The following is a 19,319-nucleotide window of genomic DNA, read 5'->3' on the forward strand; positions in this document are numbered from 1 at the left end:
GAAAGGGAAGCTTGGTGAAGACTTGAGCGAATAAATGAATAATGGGGTTGGGAATCTCATCTACTCGCTTACGGGCTCCGAATTTGCCCTGCTTTGGGATTTTTTGTGTGGTCCTTGGGAGACATACTTAAGTAACTTTTGAAATCTTGAAACAAACCATGTCTGGGTCGCTCCCTAGGGGAGCTGTGCTTCAGTCGCTCCTTAAGGGTGCTGTGCCGAGTTCTCTCAGAGGGTCTGTGATGGGTTTTCTCAGATGGGCTGTACTGGCTCCACTCAGAGTGACTGTATCTGCTCCTCTCAGAATGACTATGTCTTCTCTTAGAGGGACTGCGATGGCGTCGCTCAGAGGGCCTGGACTGTCTTCTCGCAGAAAGACTGTATCCTCTCCTCCCCGAGGGTCTGCGACATCTCCGCTCAGAGGGTCTGCGACATCTCCTCTGAGAGGGACTTCCACGGCTTCCCTGAGAGAGACGGCGATGTCTCCCCTGAGAGGGACCGCGATGGCTCCTCTGAGAGGGACTGCGGTGACCCCTCTCAGAGAAAATACACGGGATTCTTTCCCCAGGGAAGCTGTGGTGGTTTGGTTTTTTATGTGTGAGTTTCTTTTTAAGGGTACCCTGTGAGGTTCTCCTCATAGTGGTACCATGTAGGATTCTTCTTTTGGCCTCAACTCTGGTTCCTGTTTTGAAGTTCTTGAACTCTGGGCTAGAGACTTCTTTTCTGTAGAAATTCTTCTCAGGTCTGCTGCCACTATCATTTTGAATGGTACCCAAAGGATGTCTGAGTGTGATGGTTTTAAAAATGGTACTTCTTGGGGAAACTGAGTGCCCACATGGTGGGAAAGGTCTGGTTTGGAAAGAGCTATCTCCTCGTGATTGTTCATCTGATCTGAATTGGTCTGTTTCTTCCCACAACATGCTCTCCTGTTTACTGGTGGGGTCTGTTGGTGTGAGCTGGACAACTGGCATAGTGTCTCTTTTGACATCTCTTAGTAAGCAATAATCTGTGGCTTTTTGTTTTGGTTGGCAGTTTTTGCTTGATCGCATTTGGTCTGCCCTTGTCCTTTCCTCAGGCTTCTGCCCCCAAAATGCCATAATTCTGTGTGCTGTTTGGGATGCCTTCCTTAGTCCCTGAAAAAGCAGTTGAATAAATTTGGGTTGGGAGGATTTCTTAGGTTGTCTTTTTAAAGAGGCAGTAGTTGTGTGAAATGCTCCATTCCTTTTCCTTTTTAACTGGGCTGGTAATTCCCCAGAGGAACTCTGTATTGTGGTTCTACAGTTTGTGTATAACTTTTTGCTTTGTGTTCTAATTCTCTTGGTAATTCTTTTTGTTGGATATTTTGAATCACAGGTGTTTTTGCTTCTCACTTTAGCCCATTTTTCATCCTGATTGCTTTCAGAGTCACTCTCTGATAAGGAGTGAACTTCAGTGAATTCACAGAGCCCAGTCTCTTCAATATCAGTCTCTCCTATTAAGTCAGGGCTGCGACATTGCTTTTGCCTAACGTGGGCTTGTACAGGAGCAGGAGGAGATGGGGAAGGCTGAGACAAAAACTCTATTGTAGAAGTAGAACTCTTGGAAACTCCAGTACAGATTTTAGCTTTCCTTGGTGATGATGATATAGAGCTCCTTGATGTAACAGGTCTGTCTCTTCCTTGATACTTGGGAACTCGACATCTTTTTCCAGTCCGTAACCTAAAACCAAGATGCAATCTAATCTCTCCACGGCCTTCAGGAGTGCTTACAAGGTGGAGCTGTGGGTAGATAAGAAGATAAGGCCCAAAAGTGGCCTGTAACTTATGACAGCAATTAAATCCTGAACATCGGCCACACTGTAGGCAGATAGGGTATTTTAGGACCAGACCTGAAGATAGTGGTGGAGGTACATTGTGGGGTATTTGACTCCTTAACAGTTTTGCTGCTATTTTTAGCTGCAAATCCTGTAGCATCTGGAACTGTTCTGAGAAGTCAGTCTTGGCCTGGGAAAGATAAGTTGGCTTGAGGGGATGTTGTGACTCAAAAATCCTTGTTTGTGAAACATTCTGTAAATTCTCATTCTCTTCTACTGGAACAGGATCTTTCACAGTGAAAAATGTATTGAAGGCAGACTCTGGATTTCCTGGGTCAGGGATCTGGCCCCCTGTATATGAAATGGGCAGGTGCTGAATGGCTTCCTCAGGTATATCACTGAGCTTTAAGTTTGTTTTCTTTATTATCACTCTCGTTCCAGAGTATTGCTGTATTATGGAGGACATAGAACCACGTGTCCACATCCTTAAGGCCATTCTATTCTTATGACCATGGCATGAAGTATGTCTCTGAATGTAGTTTTTGACCATGGAAGCCTGGGAAATAGTACCTTGACTTGTCTCTAGCAGACTCTGAGGAAATTTCATCAATTCAGCTGGAACTCCAAATAAATTCTGAATAAGTTGATGGGTATCTGCAGTGGCTCTTTTAGTTAAAGATGTTTGAGAACAAAGCTTCCTTTCCATAGTGGTCCCCAAGACATTCCCTAGCATTAGCATATTGGAAAGATATTTTCTAGGTAGTCTCTGCTTCCAGGCATGATTCTCCCAGATATTCTGTTGTCTTCCCAGGACAGACGAGGTAAGGCCTTTTCGAGCCCCCAGTACTGCCTGGAAATTCCTAGATGATGATCTCCAGCTTTGTGGTGGATGTTGGAAGAGGCCCTGGAGTGAGTTCTGTAACTTTGCCACCTGCTTCATTTGAATCCTCTCCTTAGTTGTGAAATCCATGCTTGGGATCTCAGAATGGGGGTTTTCTACAATGTTAGTTGTCTTGTCAGATTTTACTTCAGTTTTTAACCCTGGATATAACTCCACCAGTCTCTCTTTTTGAAAACATGACTCCAGTGCACACACCTTCTCTCTTAAGTCCTGCAGCTCAGAGGAAATCAATTTTACAGAATTTGCACCACAAAGCAATTGCTCTTTGTTCATCTTCACAGAATTTATATCTTCAAGCAGTGGCTCTGGTAACACAGATTTTGCACCATTTGACTGAGGACACAAAACAGATTGTCCAGCTTGTTGCTGTGACCCAAGATAGTTCGAAACTTGGACATCTGGAAACTTTATCCCTTGGGTTAACTTAGAAGATTTTATACCTTGCAAATATGGTTCAGGATTAAAGAAAATAGTCTTTGTGCCTTGAGACTCTGGCCCAGGGTTCAATTCAGAAGGTTTCATACCTTGTATATATGGCCCTGGATTAAACTTTATAGAGTTTATGCATTGAAGTTCTGATTCTGAATTCAACTCAGAATTCACAGGTTGCAGCTTTGGGCCAAAGTTGAACTCTGTTGTCATTGTACCTTGAAATTTTGTCCCTGAAGTCAACTCAAAAGGTTTTATACCTTGCAAGAGTGGCCCAGGATGGCATCCGGTAGAATTTATACATTGTAATTTTGGCCCTGGATTCAACTCACAAGAATTTTCACACTGCATCTGTGGCCCAGGATTGCATTTCATAGGTGCTACACCTAGAAACTTTGACTCTGGAGTCAAATTAGATTTCAAACCTTGCCATTGTGGTCCAGTGTTGAACACCATAGATGTCTCATTTTGAATCTCTGTCTCTGGATTCAACTCAGAAGACTTTATACCTTGAAGATCTGAAACTGAAGTTAATTCAGAAGAGTTCACACCTTGCAAATGTGGCCCAGGGTTGCAACCAGTAGAATTTACACACTTAAGTTTGGGTTCTGAAATGAATGAGGAAGAATTCATACCTTGAAAATGTGGCCCAAGGCAAAACACCTTAGATTCTGTACCTTGAAGCTCTGACCCAAGAGTCAACTCAGAAGATTCTAGACCTTGCAACTCTGGCCCAGTGTTGAATGCTATAAAATTTACACATTGAAGCTGTGGCACTGGATTAAGTTCAGAGAATTTCCCACCTTGCAATGTAAGTTTATGCTTGAATTCCAGAAATGGCTCATCTGAAAGCATCATCTTTGTGCTTAATTCAGATCTTGTCTCTTGCAATTGTGACCCAGCATTGAACTCTGCAGCATGCATACCTTGAAGCCTTGTTCCCAGGCACAACTCAGAAGATTTCACATCTTGCATCTGTTGCTCAGGACTGAATTTAATAGATTTCATATCTTGAAGCTTTGTCCCTTCACATAATTCTGAAGACTTTATATTTTGCAAATATGGCCCAGAATTGGACACCATAAATTTTCCATTTTGAAGCTCTTGCCCTGGATTTAATGTAGATTTCTCATCTTGCCACTGCTTTCCAGCATTGAACTCAGAACTTATCACTCTGTGAACCTTTGATTCCAAGGCCAACTCCGAGGGTTTTGTAACCTGAAATTTTGAGCCATCATTGACCACTGTAGAGTTCATTATTTGAAGCTGTATGGACTCAGAAGCTTCCACACCTTGTAAATTTGCCTCAGGGTTGAATTCCATAGATTTCACACCTTGGAGATGTGTGCCTTGTGTCAACATAGACAATTTTCTACCATGTGGGGCTGAGTTAAACCCCAAAGATTTAACATCTTGTACCTTTGTGTCTATAATCGATTCAAAAGATTTCATATCTCGCCACATTGGCCTGGTGATGAAATCCACAGATTCTTCACTTTGAAGCTGTGTCTTTGGTATTAACTCAGATGTCACAACTTGTAAATGTGAAACAGGTTTTAACTCGGCAGATTTTAAATCATCAAGGCTCCACTCTAATGTCAAATCAGGTTTCTCATCTTGTCTCTGTGGTCCAGAGTTGAACTCCACAGATTGCTCACCTTGACACTTCTTCCTCTGGGTTAAATCAGATTTTCCACCTTGTAACTTTGGACCATGGTTGCATCTTAAGGAGTTTACATTTTGAAGCTTTGTCCCTGGGATCACTTCAGAAGATTTTAAACCTTGAAAGTATGGTCTAGAATTGAACCCCATAGATTTTACATCTTGAAGCTTTATACCCATGATCAAGTCAGAACATTTTATGTCTTGTAACCATGAACCTGAATCTAACTCTACAGATTTCACACCTGGAAACTTCCTCTCCACAGTCAAATCAGATTTCTCACTGTGTAACTTTGGACTAGGTTCCAGTTCTACACACTTTACATCTTGAAGCTTGTCATTTGGGATTACTTCAGAAGATTTCATACCCTGCAAATGTCGTCCAGACATGAAATTCATAGGTTTTACATCTTGAAGCTTTATACCCATGATTAATCTAGAAGATTTTATATCTTGCAACTGTGGCCCTGACTTGTATTCTGCTGATTTCACTTTTTCAAGCTTTGTCCCCTGTTTCAGCTCAGAAGATTTCACATCTTGCAACTGGGGACTGAGTTTTTTATGTTTTACATCATGAAGCTTTGTCTTTGAGGTCCCTTCAGAAGATTTCATACCTTGTAACAATGACCCAGGGTTGAAATCTATAGATGTAACACCTTGAATCTTTGTCCCTATGGTCAATTTAGAAAATGTTGTATCTTGCATCTGTGAGCTGGGATTTAACTCAGTAAATTTCATCTCTTGGGATGTTATCTCAGGTGGCAATTTAGAAGATTTTAGACCTTGCCACTGTGATCCAGAGTTGAAATCCTCAGATTTCACACCTTGAAGAGTCAACTCAGATGACTTCATACTATTCAAGTGTCGTGGAGAGCTAAACTCTCTAGTTTTATCACTTTGTAACTGTGACCCTTGGCTTAATACCCCAAATTTCACCTCTGGAAGCTGTGGTTCTTGTGTAAGCACTAGAGACTTTACACCTTGAACCTGTGTTTCTGGGGATGACTGTAAGGGCCCTGAAGTCAATTCAGAAAACCTGATATCTTGCTTCCTTGGCCTTAGTTTGAGTTCTTCAGATTTCTCACATTGAAATTGTATTTCTGAGTTCAATTTCACAGATTTCATGTTGTGAAATTGTGACCCTTCAACAGATTTCATACTTTCAACGTGGCTTAACTGTGAAGGTGACTTTGCAACAAACCCTGTAGACTTTATATCTTGAATCTGTATTTCTTCTATAAACTGCACATGGTTGGAACCTTGATGCTTTAGTTCTGGGGTCAAGTCAGAAAATGTAGCATCTTTCAAGCATAGTCCTGAGTTTAGTTCCACACAGTTCATACATTGTGGTTGTGGTCCAGAAGTAGACTCTACAGATACAACACTTTGATGCTTTGGCTGTAAGATAAAATCTGATAATTTGATTTCTTGCATTGGGGAAACTGGAGTCAATTCATCAGATTTCACATCATGGTGTGGGGGCCCTGAGATTAAATCTACAGATTTTTCTCCTTGAAAACGTGGCCCTGGACATAACTTTGAAAATCTGACGCTTTGTGACTGTGGCCCTACAGTCAAGTCCTCTGATGGCATACTTTGTAGCACTGCATCTTGTGTCAGGTTCTCAGGTTCTACTGCTTTAGTAGTAGTTGACTGTTGGATTAAATTAACATATTTCACATCCTGTAATTGTGGCTCTGGACCTAACTGCCTGGACTTGACTTTCTTGGGCTGTGGTCTTGGTACAGTAATAAACTCTTTAGATCCTACCACTAATGGAGCTGGATCAAGTTTTATACTCTGGGGTTGTTGTTCTGAGGTCAACGGCACAGATTTCACACTTTGAAATTGTGGTCCTGAGATCAACTCCTCATAGTTTATTACTTCAGAATATGGTCCTGGATTCAGAATAAACTTAATACTTCGGGAGTCTGGAATCAACACCTCTGATTTCCTACCTTGCATCTCTGGTCCTGGTACCAACTTCAGAGATTCTTGTATTGTATGTTGTGACATTGGAATATTCCCCATGGTTTTTACACTTTGGAGCTTTGTCTCAGGAGTACCTTGAAATGACATTAAGTTCATCTGCCTAGATTTTGAAGCATGGCCCCATGGCCCTGGGGTATTTCCTAAAGATGATTGTGTCAAACCCACAGATTCTTCCTTGTGGTGACAAATGTCAGAGGTCAACTTTGCTTCTGTTTCTTGATATCCTAGCTCTGAAATCATCCCTAAAGATTCTGAAGCTTGATGCCAGGGTGTCAATCTTTCAGGTTCTGTGGCTTGATGATTTGGTTTGGAGCCCAGCCCTACAGATTTTACTGCTGGAATGTGTATCCCTGGGATCAGTTTCTCATATTTCAAACCTTCTACCTGTGTCTCAGGAATCAACTTTGTACATTCTACTATTTGAGGAGTTTTCACATTTTTAAGCAATAGTACTTGGGTTATCTCCTCAGATATTATATCTTGTAAACATGTCATTGGGGCCAACTCCACAGATTTCATATCTTCCTGTTGTGGTCTTGGGGTCAACTCTGGTGGTAGGGTCAAATGAACATATTTCATATCTTGTAACTGTGAGCTGGAGGTCAAATTTATAGATTTCCTACTTTGCAACTGTGGTATTGGGGCTAACTTAGCAGGTTTTTCACTTTGCTGTTGCAGTCCTAGGGTCAATTGGATAGATTTCTCACCATGAAGCTGAGATCCTGGGTAGGACTGCACAGATTTCCCACTTTGCAGCTGTGGTATGGGGGTCAACTCATCATATTTTACACTTTGTTGTTGAAGTTCTGTGGCCAATTCTGTAGAGTTCACAGTTGGGATCTGTTGTCCATATTTTATTGTTTGTGAGATTGAACCTGTGTTTGTATCTACAGATTTTATACTTTGCAACCCTGGTCCCATGGTCTGTTTCTCAGATTTTATGTTTGGCCACCCTGGAGATAACTTCACAGAATCTGTAACTCTAAGTTGTGGCATTGGCTTTGCCTCCATAGTTTTCACACCTGGAAACAGTGATGTTATAGTCATTACTGAAGATTTTGTAACTTGATGCAATGGTTTTTCATTCATTCCCGTAGATTCTGTACCTTGGCCCAGTGACTTTGGGACTGTCCCTAAAGATTCCATTTTTTGATGATGTGACTGTGTCAACTCAACAGATTTCTTCATTTGTAGCCATGTGTCAGAGGTCAATCCCATAGTTTCTCTAACTTGATGGCTTTGCCTTGGGCTCATCTCTGAATATTCCAGGATTTGATGACATGGGGTCAGCCTCAAAGATTCCATGTCTTGAGGTGGTACTGAAGTTAATGCCATAGATTCTGTGCCTTGATGATATGGTTGTGGAGTCATCCTCACAGAGTCTACCACTTGAATCCATGGCCCAGGAGCCAACTCTAGAGATTCCTTGACTTGAGATACTGGTCTTGGGGTCAGATCATGAGTTTCTACAATTTGTGACTGTGGTTCTGTTATCATTCCCATGGCTGACTCCAGTGCTATTGGGGTTACCTTTAGAGAATGTATGGATTGATGTAATGGCATCACTACTGATTCCATGACTTTAGGAGGTGGCTTTGGAGGTACACCCACAGACTTTCTAATTCCAGATGGGTCAATAGTAGTAGGAGAACTGGAAGACGTCATATCATCTGGTTGAATTGCCATTGGGGTCAAATTTGAAATAGGAGTCTGTGAACCCCCAGATTTTGTACCATCTGCCTGTGTTGGCGGACTTATTCCCATGAGATCCATAGTTTGTAATAGTTCCACTGAAGTTACTTTTATGATATCCATGACTTGATGGAATGGCCTGAGCATCACTTCCACTGATTTTGTGTTTTGACATATTGGGCCTGGAATAATTTTTAGTGATTCTGTGTCTTGAATTTGTGGCTTTGAAGTTATACTCATTGATTTAATAACTTTTTGCTGAGGCCCTGGCATCATTTTCACAGTTTCCATTTTTGTATGCTGTAGCCTTGGACTTATCTTTCCTGATTGTATGACTTGATGGTCCAACAATGTATTCTTTTTCACTGACTCTTTGACTTGATATTCTGGTGTTGGGATCATTCCTATTGATTCTATGATGTGTGGGTGTGATTTTTTAATCATCCCCATTGAATCCATGACTTGAAGCAATGCTTCAGGAGTTACCTTCATATGATTTGTGACTTGACTGAGTGGTCTTGAGGTCATCTTTTCTGATTCTTCAACTTGATGCTGAGGTCTTGGGGTTACCTCCATTGATTCAATGACCTGATATGCTGATTTTGAGCTTATACTCACTGTTTCCATTGATTTCACAGCTTCATTTGGCTGTGGAAACAAACCCACAGAGTCTATCACTTCTGAATGTGATTCTGGGCTCATCCCCCTTGAGCCCATGACTTGAAGTAATGCCAGTGGAGTTACCATTATGCTATCAGTGACTTGATATGGTGGCCTTGGAGTCAATTCTGCAGTCAGTTGGGTCTCATGCTGCTGTATACTTTTTTCTGGAAGATCTATTACCCTCTGCTCTATACTAAGCTCTAGCACATGTTTTGGGTCCTTCTGCAGTAAAGTGGGTTCCTTTTGAATTGTGTCAACTTCTAAACTTTTGGGAGGTAGAGTGTCCATTGATGTAACTAAAAGCTCAGGTCTAAGGATTTGGGGGCCATCCCCAGGTTGTGACTGCTTATCTGGGATAAGTGATTGTGAACTTTTTGTTTCCATTCTATTTAATCCAGATTCCACTCCACTGTTTACATGGAGCTGAAATATTGGAAGGTTTGGGAATTTATTGTTGATATTTTGCTCAATGCTTTGATGAATGGGCATAGATAACTGGATTTGGGGCTTCTCTGGTTCAGGGATGCTTTCTTGCACCTCAGTTAAATAATTCTGCATTGCCTGTGATTCCCTCACAGGCAGAGGTACTGTTTTCTTCTGCAAAGTACAAACCTTCCAAGCCATATGTTCCTCTAACTTCCCCTTAGCTGAAGGAGAGAGCTGGATTTGAGCCCACCCTGAGAATGGTCTCTCCTTGAAAATAGAATTTGGCTGATGATCTGATTTCAAATGATTTTTTCTCCTCTCATCTTTTGTTTTCACCTGTTTGCAGAAGTCTGGGTATTCAAAAATAGAGTTGATGAAAGAGCTTTGAGGTCTTAAGGGTGTAAGAGCTGCCAAATTCTGAAGCAGTTTTGATTTCTCAAACTCCGAGAGCTGAAAAGGAGGCAAGGATGTGCCTTGGTTCTTGAACACAAATGTTTGCTTTTCTGGTAAAGAAGGTAAACTATGGTTCTGGAATTGCCAGGTTGTTTCTTCAGAAAAGACAGAAAAGTGAGACAAACTGGAATTGTTGCATGGTGATCCAGAGGAGGTGCTGTAGATAGTAGAGTCCTGAGTCACAAGATCAGAGGAGGTGGAGGAAGAAATCATATCCTGTGGTTCAGGCAAGTATGATTCTATAAGAGCTGATCTAAGAAGTAAAGAGAAAAGTTTTGTTTTGCTTTGAAATAGAAAAAGGGAAAAATAATGACAATTTCAAATGCAAAATATTTTGGACTGAGGGAGAACAACAAAAACAACAAAAGGTTGCTTTCCCCAAAATCGATTACTTATAGAAAGAATTCTTTCACAAGGACAAAGGGAGGAATTTGTCACATTCCAATCAGAAATGATCAACAGACAAGTGGTTTTTAAGCTTCCTTTGAACCCAGAACTTTTCCCCATTGCCAAAACTAACTCACTCACTCACTCTCTTTTCCCACTCCCTCCCTTCTTCCTTATCTCCCTTTCTCTCTCCTACACCCTCTTCTCTTCTCCCTCTTAAAAGCACTACCATCTTCAATCCCCACTCAGAAACTATATTCCCTGACCTTGCACTTTCCAGATGTTGTAAGATATGTTGAAGATATAATAGACATTCCTGGGTCCATCCTTCAGGGAGTCCTGTAAAGCTGGATGAAAAAGAGTATGTCAGTGTAATTGAAGTAATATTAAAAGTACTGATAAGGGCCCTGGCCGGTTGGCTCAGTGATAGAGCGTCAGCCTGGCGTGCAGGGGTCCCGGGTTCGATTCCCGGCCAGGGCACACAAGAGAGGCGCCCATCTGCTTCTCCACCCCTCCCCCTCTCCTTCCTTTCTGTCTCTCTCTTCCCCTCCCGCAGCCAAGGCTCCATTGGAGCAAAGATGGCCCAGGCGCTGGGGATGGCTCCTTGGCCTCTGCCCCAGGCACTAGAGTGGCTCTGGTCGCGACAGAGCGATGACCCGGAGGGGCAGAGCATTGCACCCTGGTGGGCAGAGCGTCGCCCCCTGGTGGGCGTGCCGGGTGGATCCCGGTCGGGCTCATGCGGGAGTCTGTCTGACTGTCTCTCCCCGTTTCCAGCTTCAGAAAAATACATACACACACACACACACAAAAGTACTGATAAGGAAACCAATAAGAAGAGACACATAACTTAGAAAGGAGACAGCTGTGATAATGTGGGAAGTAAAGCAGAGTTCCAGATAGACACAGTGAAGGTGGATTTTACTCACCATGTCAGGTTAGTTTTAATGCAACCCATTGTGAGATTTTCTTCCCACTGTTGACCTGGGAGTAGAGGTAAAGAATCTATTAGTATTATGACTATTGATATCACCTAGTCCAAGCCCCTTATTTTACAAATAAGGAAACAAAGATGAAGTCATGCCCAAGATCATAAAGCTAATTAGTGGTAGAACTTAGTTTTAATCTAAGTCTCAAGTTTATTTTTTAAACTATCCAATGCTGCCTTTACCATGTAGTATAGATGTAAGCAATTGGAAAAAGCAGGAATCATGGTAGTAGGGAGTTGGTGTGTGGGAAACAGAGATCATAATACACATCTCTTCCTCCAAAGGAGTCCATCCAGTATCTATGGTAGGGATAAAAGGTACTGAAACTTTCCACACCAAACTCTTGGAAATTACCCCTTCTCCATTGTCCATTTTCACCAAGTTTCTTTCCTGATACCTTGAGCTTTACACAAAATGAAAGGAGGAAAGGAAGCATGGAAAGAATAAGCACACTTCTTTCATTAACCAAATCTTTTTCAACCTCCTGCTCTCCACCAGCTCTTAAAGGCTAAAGTCTTCAAGCATTCCACACTCAGTTGTCACTAGCCTTGAGCTGAAGCATGAAGTATAGGATCTTTCTGACCTGTGAATTTCTGGATCTTCTTTGATCTATGCTGCTTTGAAGTCTAAAGAGGCACAAAAAGAATAAAAAATCAGGTAATTTCTAGGTTAAAGAATTTATTGACAGTACATTTTATTTTATAGACATAAATATTGATATGATTGCCATCCATAACCACAACAATAGTTACCACCTCACTTATTTATCCATGAATCATTTACTGAGTACTTACTAATTTCTTGGTATTGTGTGGGGTGCCAAGACTACAAATATAAATATGATCTCTGTATTCTAGGAACTTACACTAGTAGGGAAAAGAGATCTCTAAACAGGTAAATTGCAATATGGTGCGGTAAATGAATAGAAATATAAGTGCTAGGGAATACAGAGGATAGTCATTAACTGCTATCAGTAAATGGGAGAGAAGAGAAGAATTACTTAAGAAATTGCCATTTGTATTGAAATTTGGAAAATCAGCAGAAGGTTACTCTGATCAGAGCAATTTTGTAAGAAAAAGAAATAAAAAGCATCCAATTAGAAAGGAAAAAGTAAAACTATCTCTATTCACAGATGACAATCTGATTTACTGAAAATCCTAATGAATACACACAAACTGTTAGAGTTATAAATGAATTTAGTGAAGTTACAGGATACAATATCAACAGGATACAAAATCAGTTTTATTTCAATACAAGAGCAGTGTACAATCTGAAAATTGTAGTATTTACCTAAAATCACATCATATATTATGGAAAATGGGACAAAATGATTTTTAAATTCCTAAGGGGCAAAGAAAACTAGATAGAAGTTGACAGAGGACAATCTGACCTTGGGTGATGGGTATGCAACATAATTGAATGACAAGATAACCTGGACATGTTTTCTTTGAATATATGTACCCTGATTTATTGATGTCACCCCATTAAAATTAATAAAACTTTATTTATAAAAAAAAATATTCCTAAGGGGGCCTGAGCAGGCAGTGGCGCAGTAGATAGAGCGTCAGACTGGGATGCGAAAGACCCAGGTTCAAGACCCCGAGGTCGCCAGCTTGAGTGCGGGCTCATCTGGTTTGAGCAAAAGCTCACCAGATTGAGCCCAAGGTCGCTGGTTCGAGCAAGGGGTTACTCAGTCTGCTGAAGGCCCGAGGTCAAGGCACATATGAGAAAGCAACCAATGAGCAACTAAAGTGTTGCAACGCACAAAGAAAAACTAATAATTGATGCTTCTCATCTGTCTGTCTGTCTGTCCCTGTCTATCCTTCTCTCTAACTCTCTCTCTCTGTCTCTGTAAAAAAAAAAAAAATTCCTAAGTGGGTTGACAAATTATGACATGAAAGAATTTTTAGCCTGACTAGCCAGTGGTGCAAAGGATAGAGTGTTGGACTGGGAGGCAGAGGACCCAGGTTCAAAACCCCAAGGTTGCCAGCTTGAGGATGGGTTCACCAGTTTGAGCACGGGATTGCTACCTTAAGCATGGGATCATAGACATGACCCCATGGTCGCTGGCTTGAGCCAAAAGGTCGCTGGCTTGAAGCCCAAGGCTAATGGCCTGAGCAAAGGATCACTCGCTCTGCTGTAGCTCCCCAATCAAAGCACAGGTGATAATCAATGAACAACTAAGATGCCACAATGAAGAACTGATGCTTCTCAACTCTCTTCTTCCTGTCTGTCTCTCCCTCTCTCTGTCTCTCTCACTAAAAAAAAAAAAAAGAGGCCCTGGCCGGTGGGCTCAGTGGTGGAGTGTCGGCCTGGCGTGCAGGAGTCTCCCAGGTTTGATTCCCGGCCAGGGCACACAGGAGAAGTGCCCATTTGCTTCTCCACCCCTCCCCCTCTCCTTCCTCTCTGTCTCTCTCTTCTCCTCCCGCAGCCGAGGCTCCAATGGAGCAAAGATGGCCCGGGCGCTGAGGATGGCTCCATGGCCTCTGCCTCAGGCGCTAGAATGGCTCTGGTCGCAACAGAGTGATGCCCCAGATGGGCAGAACATCGCCCCCTGGTGGGCATGCTGGGTGGATCCTGGTCGGGTGCATGCGGGAGTCTGTCTGACTGCCTTCCTGTTTCCAGCTTCGGAAAAATGCAAAAAAAAAAAAAAATCATATAAAAAAAGAAAAGAAAAGAAGTTTGAGACTCAGAAAAGGTTGGGAAATGCTGATGTGAGCATTGGAATGCTATAAGGTTTTGTTTGATTGTTTAGTTACTTTTAGCAGAATGACACAATCGATTTAGGGAGATTTTGTGTGTATTACGTTTTTGTTATGTTGAGCCAGGGTCTATGCTCCAGGCTGGAAAAAGTTCATATTTTCAAGGCTCACTCAACAGTAGGAGCATCACCTGAGAGCTTGTTAGAAATGCAGACTTTCAGTTCCTACCCCACACCTAAATCAGAATGTGCTCTTTAAAAAGATATCTAGGTGATTCATATGCACATTAAAGTTTTTATGTGTGTATTTTATTTTATTTAAGAGACAGAGAGAGGGACAGACAGACAGGAAGGGAGAAGGATGAGAAGCATCAGTTCTTTGTTGCAGCACCTCAGTTGTTCATTGATTGCTTTCTCATCTGTGCCTTGTACAGCAGAGTGAGTGACCACTTGCTCAAGCCAGCGACCATGGGGTCATGTCTATGATCCCATGCTCAAGCCAGGGACCCTGTGCTCAAGCTGGATGAATCCATGCTCAAGCCAGCCACCTCAGGGTTTCGAGCTGGGTCCTCGGTGTCCCAGTCCAACGCTCTATCCCCTGCGCCACCGCTTGGTCAGGCATGAGAAGCACAGCTCTAAGGTACAGATCTAAGCACATTTTTACCTGGCTTTAAAAATTGTGATGCCTTTCAGTTGCATACAGAATATTTATACTACAAAGTAGTCAGTCTGGCATTTGAAGACTTCTACAATGTGACCTCTATCAATTTTCCAACCTTTTCTCTCATTGAGTTCCCTATACTTCTACACTCTATTCAGATAGGTGTCTTCACCTCTCCTTGAACATCTCCAGCACTCTCTGATTCCCATACTTTTTCCCAATATATTCCTTCTGTCTGAAGAATCTTCTACTACTCTCCTCCACCCACTCTATCCACCTTCAAAATCCTGCCCTTTCTCTGAAGTGCAACACAAATTGAGCTCTCTCAGAAGCATAGATCACCCTAGTTCAAAATATTTTTTGTTTCCTCTCTCTTAAGCAATATTTATAATTCTATTAAATTTTATCAGTTCCTCTTTCCTTGAGTCATGTATATATTTGTGCTATCTCCCCATCTTCATTTCAAGCTCCTAGAAGGTAGGGATAGTATTTTATTCTTCTTCAATGTCTAGTATCCCATCATATCCTGTCGTATAATAGGTGCTCAAGGTTTGATGAAATGAATTGAAGGGAAAAGGATTGTGAATGATAAAGAGGACATCCAAAAGCACTATCTCAGTTTCCCTCTTCCCCCCATCCAATTTCCCCATGGCCCAAAATGTAGGAATTTCTATGGATTCAGGAGCAGGGGCAGGGAGCAATGAGTTTCAAGACTGTTGTTGCACTACATACCTTGGAGTCTGTCTCTGCTGCCACCTGCTCCCTGTTATGTTTCCCAGAAAACAGCACCCAAAGCCCCCAAACAAGGAGACCAAATAATAGTAGAAGGCTGACATGTGATGGCAATGGGAAGGCCCCCCATATCAGGGCCATTACTCAACCCCATGCCCCTCTCAATCTAACAGTTTTCTCTCTCAAGGCTGTGACTCCGTATGACATCACAATGGGCATTTCAAGGTAAGCCTGACGGGATTCAGCCACTGTGCATGTTGTTTGAGTCTCTTCTCTGAGCCATGCTCATCTGCTGCTCCTTCCAGCAGCTGCCCTGGTCTTTGCTCTGACAACCAAAGCTTTTACACTCTTCTAGGTCTAGGCTGAAAAACTTGTCATAGTGCAGAGAGTCTGAATTCAAGGTTTCAAAGAAGCAGGACTCCCAAGTGGCCTGCCCTGCCCTATAAACATCTTCTCTGGATCCAGTTATTCCGTAGAGGTCAAGATATGTTCCAAATCACAAATTACAATGGGTCAAGTACATTTAAGGAAGCTAGGATATTTTAGGTAGGTGCTCTCAGAAAATATGAGATATAGCGTTTCCCAACTATAAGGCCTGACATGTTTCCTTGTTGCTGTTGCATTGAGACAAAGAAGAGGTGTCACATAGGGAAATTAAATGACCCTAGAGGATCACTGTATTCCAGAATCCATGGTCTAATTTTCCAAGTCGAGAAGATTTATTTTTTTGTTACACTCAATTGACTGGCTTCTCTAGGCTTAATTCACTGTAAACAAAATTTGCAAGGAATCGATATATGCTCTAACAAAGATTCATCAAACTGACCAACACATTTTTTTTTTTATAGGAAAGTTAATCTGGGAAATCAATTAATTATTGAATAGCAGGAACAGTTTTAGAAGAAGACAAACATGGTCTCTCACCTTACAGAATTTTCATTCTGTTGGCACAGCCAAAGTAATATTCTTGCAAAGCTCATTAGGAAGGGGTTAAATAAATATGGTATATCTATATTATGAAATAGTCTGTAGTCACTATACAGATTGTAATTATAAAGAATAAGATTTGTTGTGCCTGAGCAGGCAGTGGCGCAGTGGATAGAGCATCAGACTAGGACACAGAGGACCCAGGTTCAAAACCCAGAGGTCATGGCTTTAGCAGGGGCTCACCAGCTTGAGTGCAGGATCGCTGGGTTGAGCATGGGATCAGAGACATGACCCCATGGTCGCTAACTTGAAGCTCAAGGTCACTGGCTTGAGCCCAAGGTCGCTGGCTTGAGCAAGGGATCACTTGCTCTGCTGTAGCCCCCTGGTCAAGGCACATATTAAAAAGTAATCAGTGAGGCCCTGGCCGGTTGGCTCAGTGGTAGAGCATCGGCCTGACGTGCAGGAGTCCCGGGTTCGATTCCCGGCCAGGGCACACAGGAGAAGCGCCCATCTGCTTCTCCACCCCTCCCCCTCTCTTTCCTCTCTGTCTCTCTCTTCCCTCCCACAGCCAAGGCTCCATTGGAGCAAAGTTGGCCCGGGCGCTGAGGATGGCTCTAAGGCCTCTGCCTCAGGCGCTAGAATGGCTCTGGTTGCGACAAAGCAATGCCCCAGATGGGCAGAGCATCACCCCTGGTGGGCATGCCCAGTGGATCCCGGTCGGGTGCATGCGGGAGTCTGACTGCCTCCCCGTTTCCAACTTCAGGGGAAAAAAAGTAATCAATGAACAACTAAGATGCTTTAATGAAGAATTGATGCTTCTCATCTCTCTTCCTTCCTGACTGTCCCACTCTCTGACTCTCTCTCTGTCTCTGTCAAAAAAAAAAGAATGAGACTTGTCATATTGGCCACACATTATATGGCAGGTGCTAGCTACATGCCAGCCCAGTGTTCTAAGAAAAGATTGGGCTAGAGGTACAGTTTGGGTTCTTACAATATTAGGTACAGGTTGATAAGAACCTTTTTCTATATGTACGGTATATAACAATGTATTCTTTGCGTCTTAAATATTAATTCACCATTATGTTTGAGAGTAGTTCATACTATATCTTTTGTATAGCTGATATTCATTCATTTTTATTATTTCACTAGCTGTACCCGGCCACGCGTTGCTGTGGCTCAGTCTGGTTAAATGGAAAAGAAAGAAAAGAGAAAGCGCACATTTCTAATATGTTTAATTTCACAATGCTTGTGGATATACAATATTTTCTGTTGTTCCATTGTCTGTGCAGATATAGATTGTCTGGTTTGCTGACTCTAGAACACACAACATATAATTGTCCATGTGAGAAGCAATCTATGTCTAGATCTAAACCGCACAATTCTAAAGATTGGCCCAGAGCTTTGTTGATGGTGATTGCAAACACCAATTGAACTGGGAACTGCAATCTTTTAAATTGAAATGGCATAGTTGTTGGAATCATAGGAATGCGAGGAATGAGGACATCTTCATCTTTGAAAGGTCCTGTCAAGATTGTTGCTTCTGGCCTGACCTGTGGTGGCGCAGTGGATAAAGCGTCAACCTGGAAACGCTGAGGTCGCTGGTTCGAAACCCTGGGCTTGCCTGGTCAAGGCACATATGGGAGTTGATGCTTCCTGCTCCTCCCCCCTTCTCTCTCTCTCTCTCTCTCTCTCTCTCTCTCTCTCCTCTCTATAATGAATAAATAAAATCTTAAAAAAAAAAAAAAGATTGTTGCTTCTACGAAGTTGCTCTTTAATTTTTTTCGAACTGGCGACCTCAGCATTTCCAGGTCGACGCTTTATCCACTGCGCCACCACAGGTCAGGCGCTCATTAATTTTTTTACTGCAAGCCGTGTGCCATTGCAAAGCTTTGGCTGGTTGATATTTTGCAACATGATAATTGGCACACCAATTTTAAATTGCAGTACGGCATCCCTGGCAGATTGAGTAAATTCAAAATTCCTGTTGGATAATTAACTGCTTCATCTGCTTCCACAACAGTGTCGACGGACTTGTATGTGACTGTCTCACTTTGAATGTTAGAATGAATAATATTGTTAAGTTTGTAGACGTCTTTGTTCTTGGCCACAAGAATAGTTCAATCAGCCAATCATGATTCTTATAATTGGTTTGAATATTGGTAAATACTTTTTCAACCAATTCTTTTGACGTCACAAAATTGCAGAAGTTATGAGGCAATGAAATTTGTCCTGAGGTCAGATCAACCGGCACCTTTCTGTTCCCAATTTCCAACAATTGATGTGAGAATATCTCAGCTGATTGATCATTTTGCAGCTGGACACGCATATTTGTAGTTAATTTTAACATCTTTACGTGTCGCCACAAAGTAGAGTATTTCAGGCAAGCATTTATTTCATCCGCTGTTGTTGATCGAGGAATTACAGATAATGTTTGCCTGAAATCTCCTGCAAGCAATATTAATGCGTTCCCAAATGGTCTGATGTTTCCACGCAAATCTTTTTTTTTTTTTTTTGTATTTTTCTGAAGTTGGAAACGGGAAGGCAGTCAGACAGACTCCCGCATGTGCCTGACCGGGATCCACCCGGCATGCCCACCAGGGGGCGATGCTCTGCCCATCTGGGGCGTCGCTCTGTTGCGACCAGAGCCATTCTAGCGCCTGAGGCAGAGGCTATGGAGCCATCCTTAGCGCCCGGGCAAACTTTGCTCCAATGGAGCCTCGGCTACGGGAGGGGAAGAGAGAGACAGAGAGGAAGGAGAGGGGGAGGGGTGGAGAAGCAAATGGGCACTTCTCCTGTGTGCCCTGGCCGGGAATCAAACCTGGGACTCCTGTACGCCAGGCCGATACTTTACCACTGAGCCAACCGGCCAGGGCCTTTCCACGCAAATCTTGCAATGATCAATCAAGAGCCTCAAGTGA

At 42.4% G+C, this 19,319-nt stretch overlaps 1 protein-coding gene and 1 non-coding gene across 2 annotated transcripts; one reads left to right on the top strand and one right to left on the bottom strand.

The window, feature by feature from the left end:
- Positions 1 to 68: 68 nt before the first annotated feature.
- On the bottom strand, positions 69 to 15,615 carry SPATA31H1 (SPATA31 subfamily H member 1). Its single transcript, XM_066372732.1, has 7 exons — positions 15,475 to 15,615; positions 11,928 to 12,006; positions 11,321 to 11,375; positions 10,661 to 10,741; positions 8,491 to 10,260; positions 5,410 to 7,380; positions 69 to 5,331 (listed from the first exon to the last, which is right to left on the bottom strand). Exons 1-7 carry the CDS (start codon positions 15,613 to 15,615, stop codon positions 69 to 71), a joined length of 9,360 nt encoding a protein of 3,119 aa, XP_066228829.1.
- A 1,203-nt stretch (positions 15,616 to 16,818) lies between these two features.
- Positions 16,819 to 16,894, top strand: TRNAV-GAC (transfer RNA valine (anticodon GAC)). The gene has a single exon. It is a non-coding gene; the product is annotated as a tRNA-Val (tRNA).
- Positions 16,895 to 19,319: the final 2,425 nt, after the last annotated feature.

This window comes from Saccopteryx leptura, chromosome 3 (genome assembly GCF_036850995.1).
Source record: "Saccopteryx leptura isolate mSacLep1 chromosome 3, mSacLep1_pri_phased_curated, whole genome shotgun sequence".
NCBI classification, from domain to species: Eukaryota; Metazoa; Chordata; class Mammalia; order Chiroptera; family Emballonuridae; genus Saccopteryx; species Saccopteryx leptura.

Excerpts from the sequence above, each read along its gene's own strand:
- SPATA31H1 (XM_066372732.1), bottom strand. The coding sequence starts at position 15,615 with ATGGCCCTGATATGGGGGGCCTTCCCATTGCCATCACATGTCAGCCTT. Across the intron at positions 11,376-11,927 it reads ACTTCATGCTTCAGCTCAAG|GTCAACAGTGGGAAGAAAAT; the intron begins GCTAGTGACAAC and ends CTCTACTCCCAG. Across the intron at positions 10,742-11,320 it reads ATTAAAACTAACCTGACATG|CTTTACAGGACTCCCTGAAG; the intron begins GTGAGTAAAATC and ends TTTTTCATCCAG.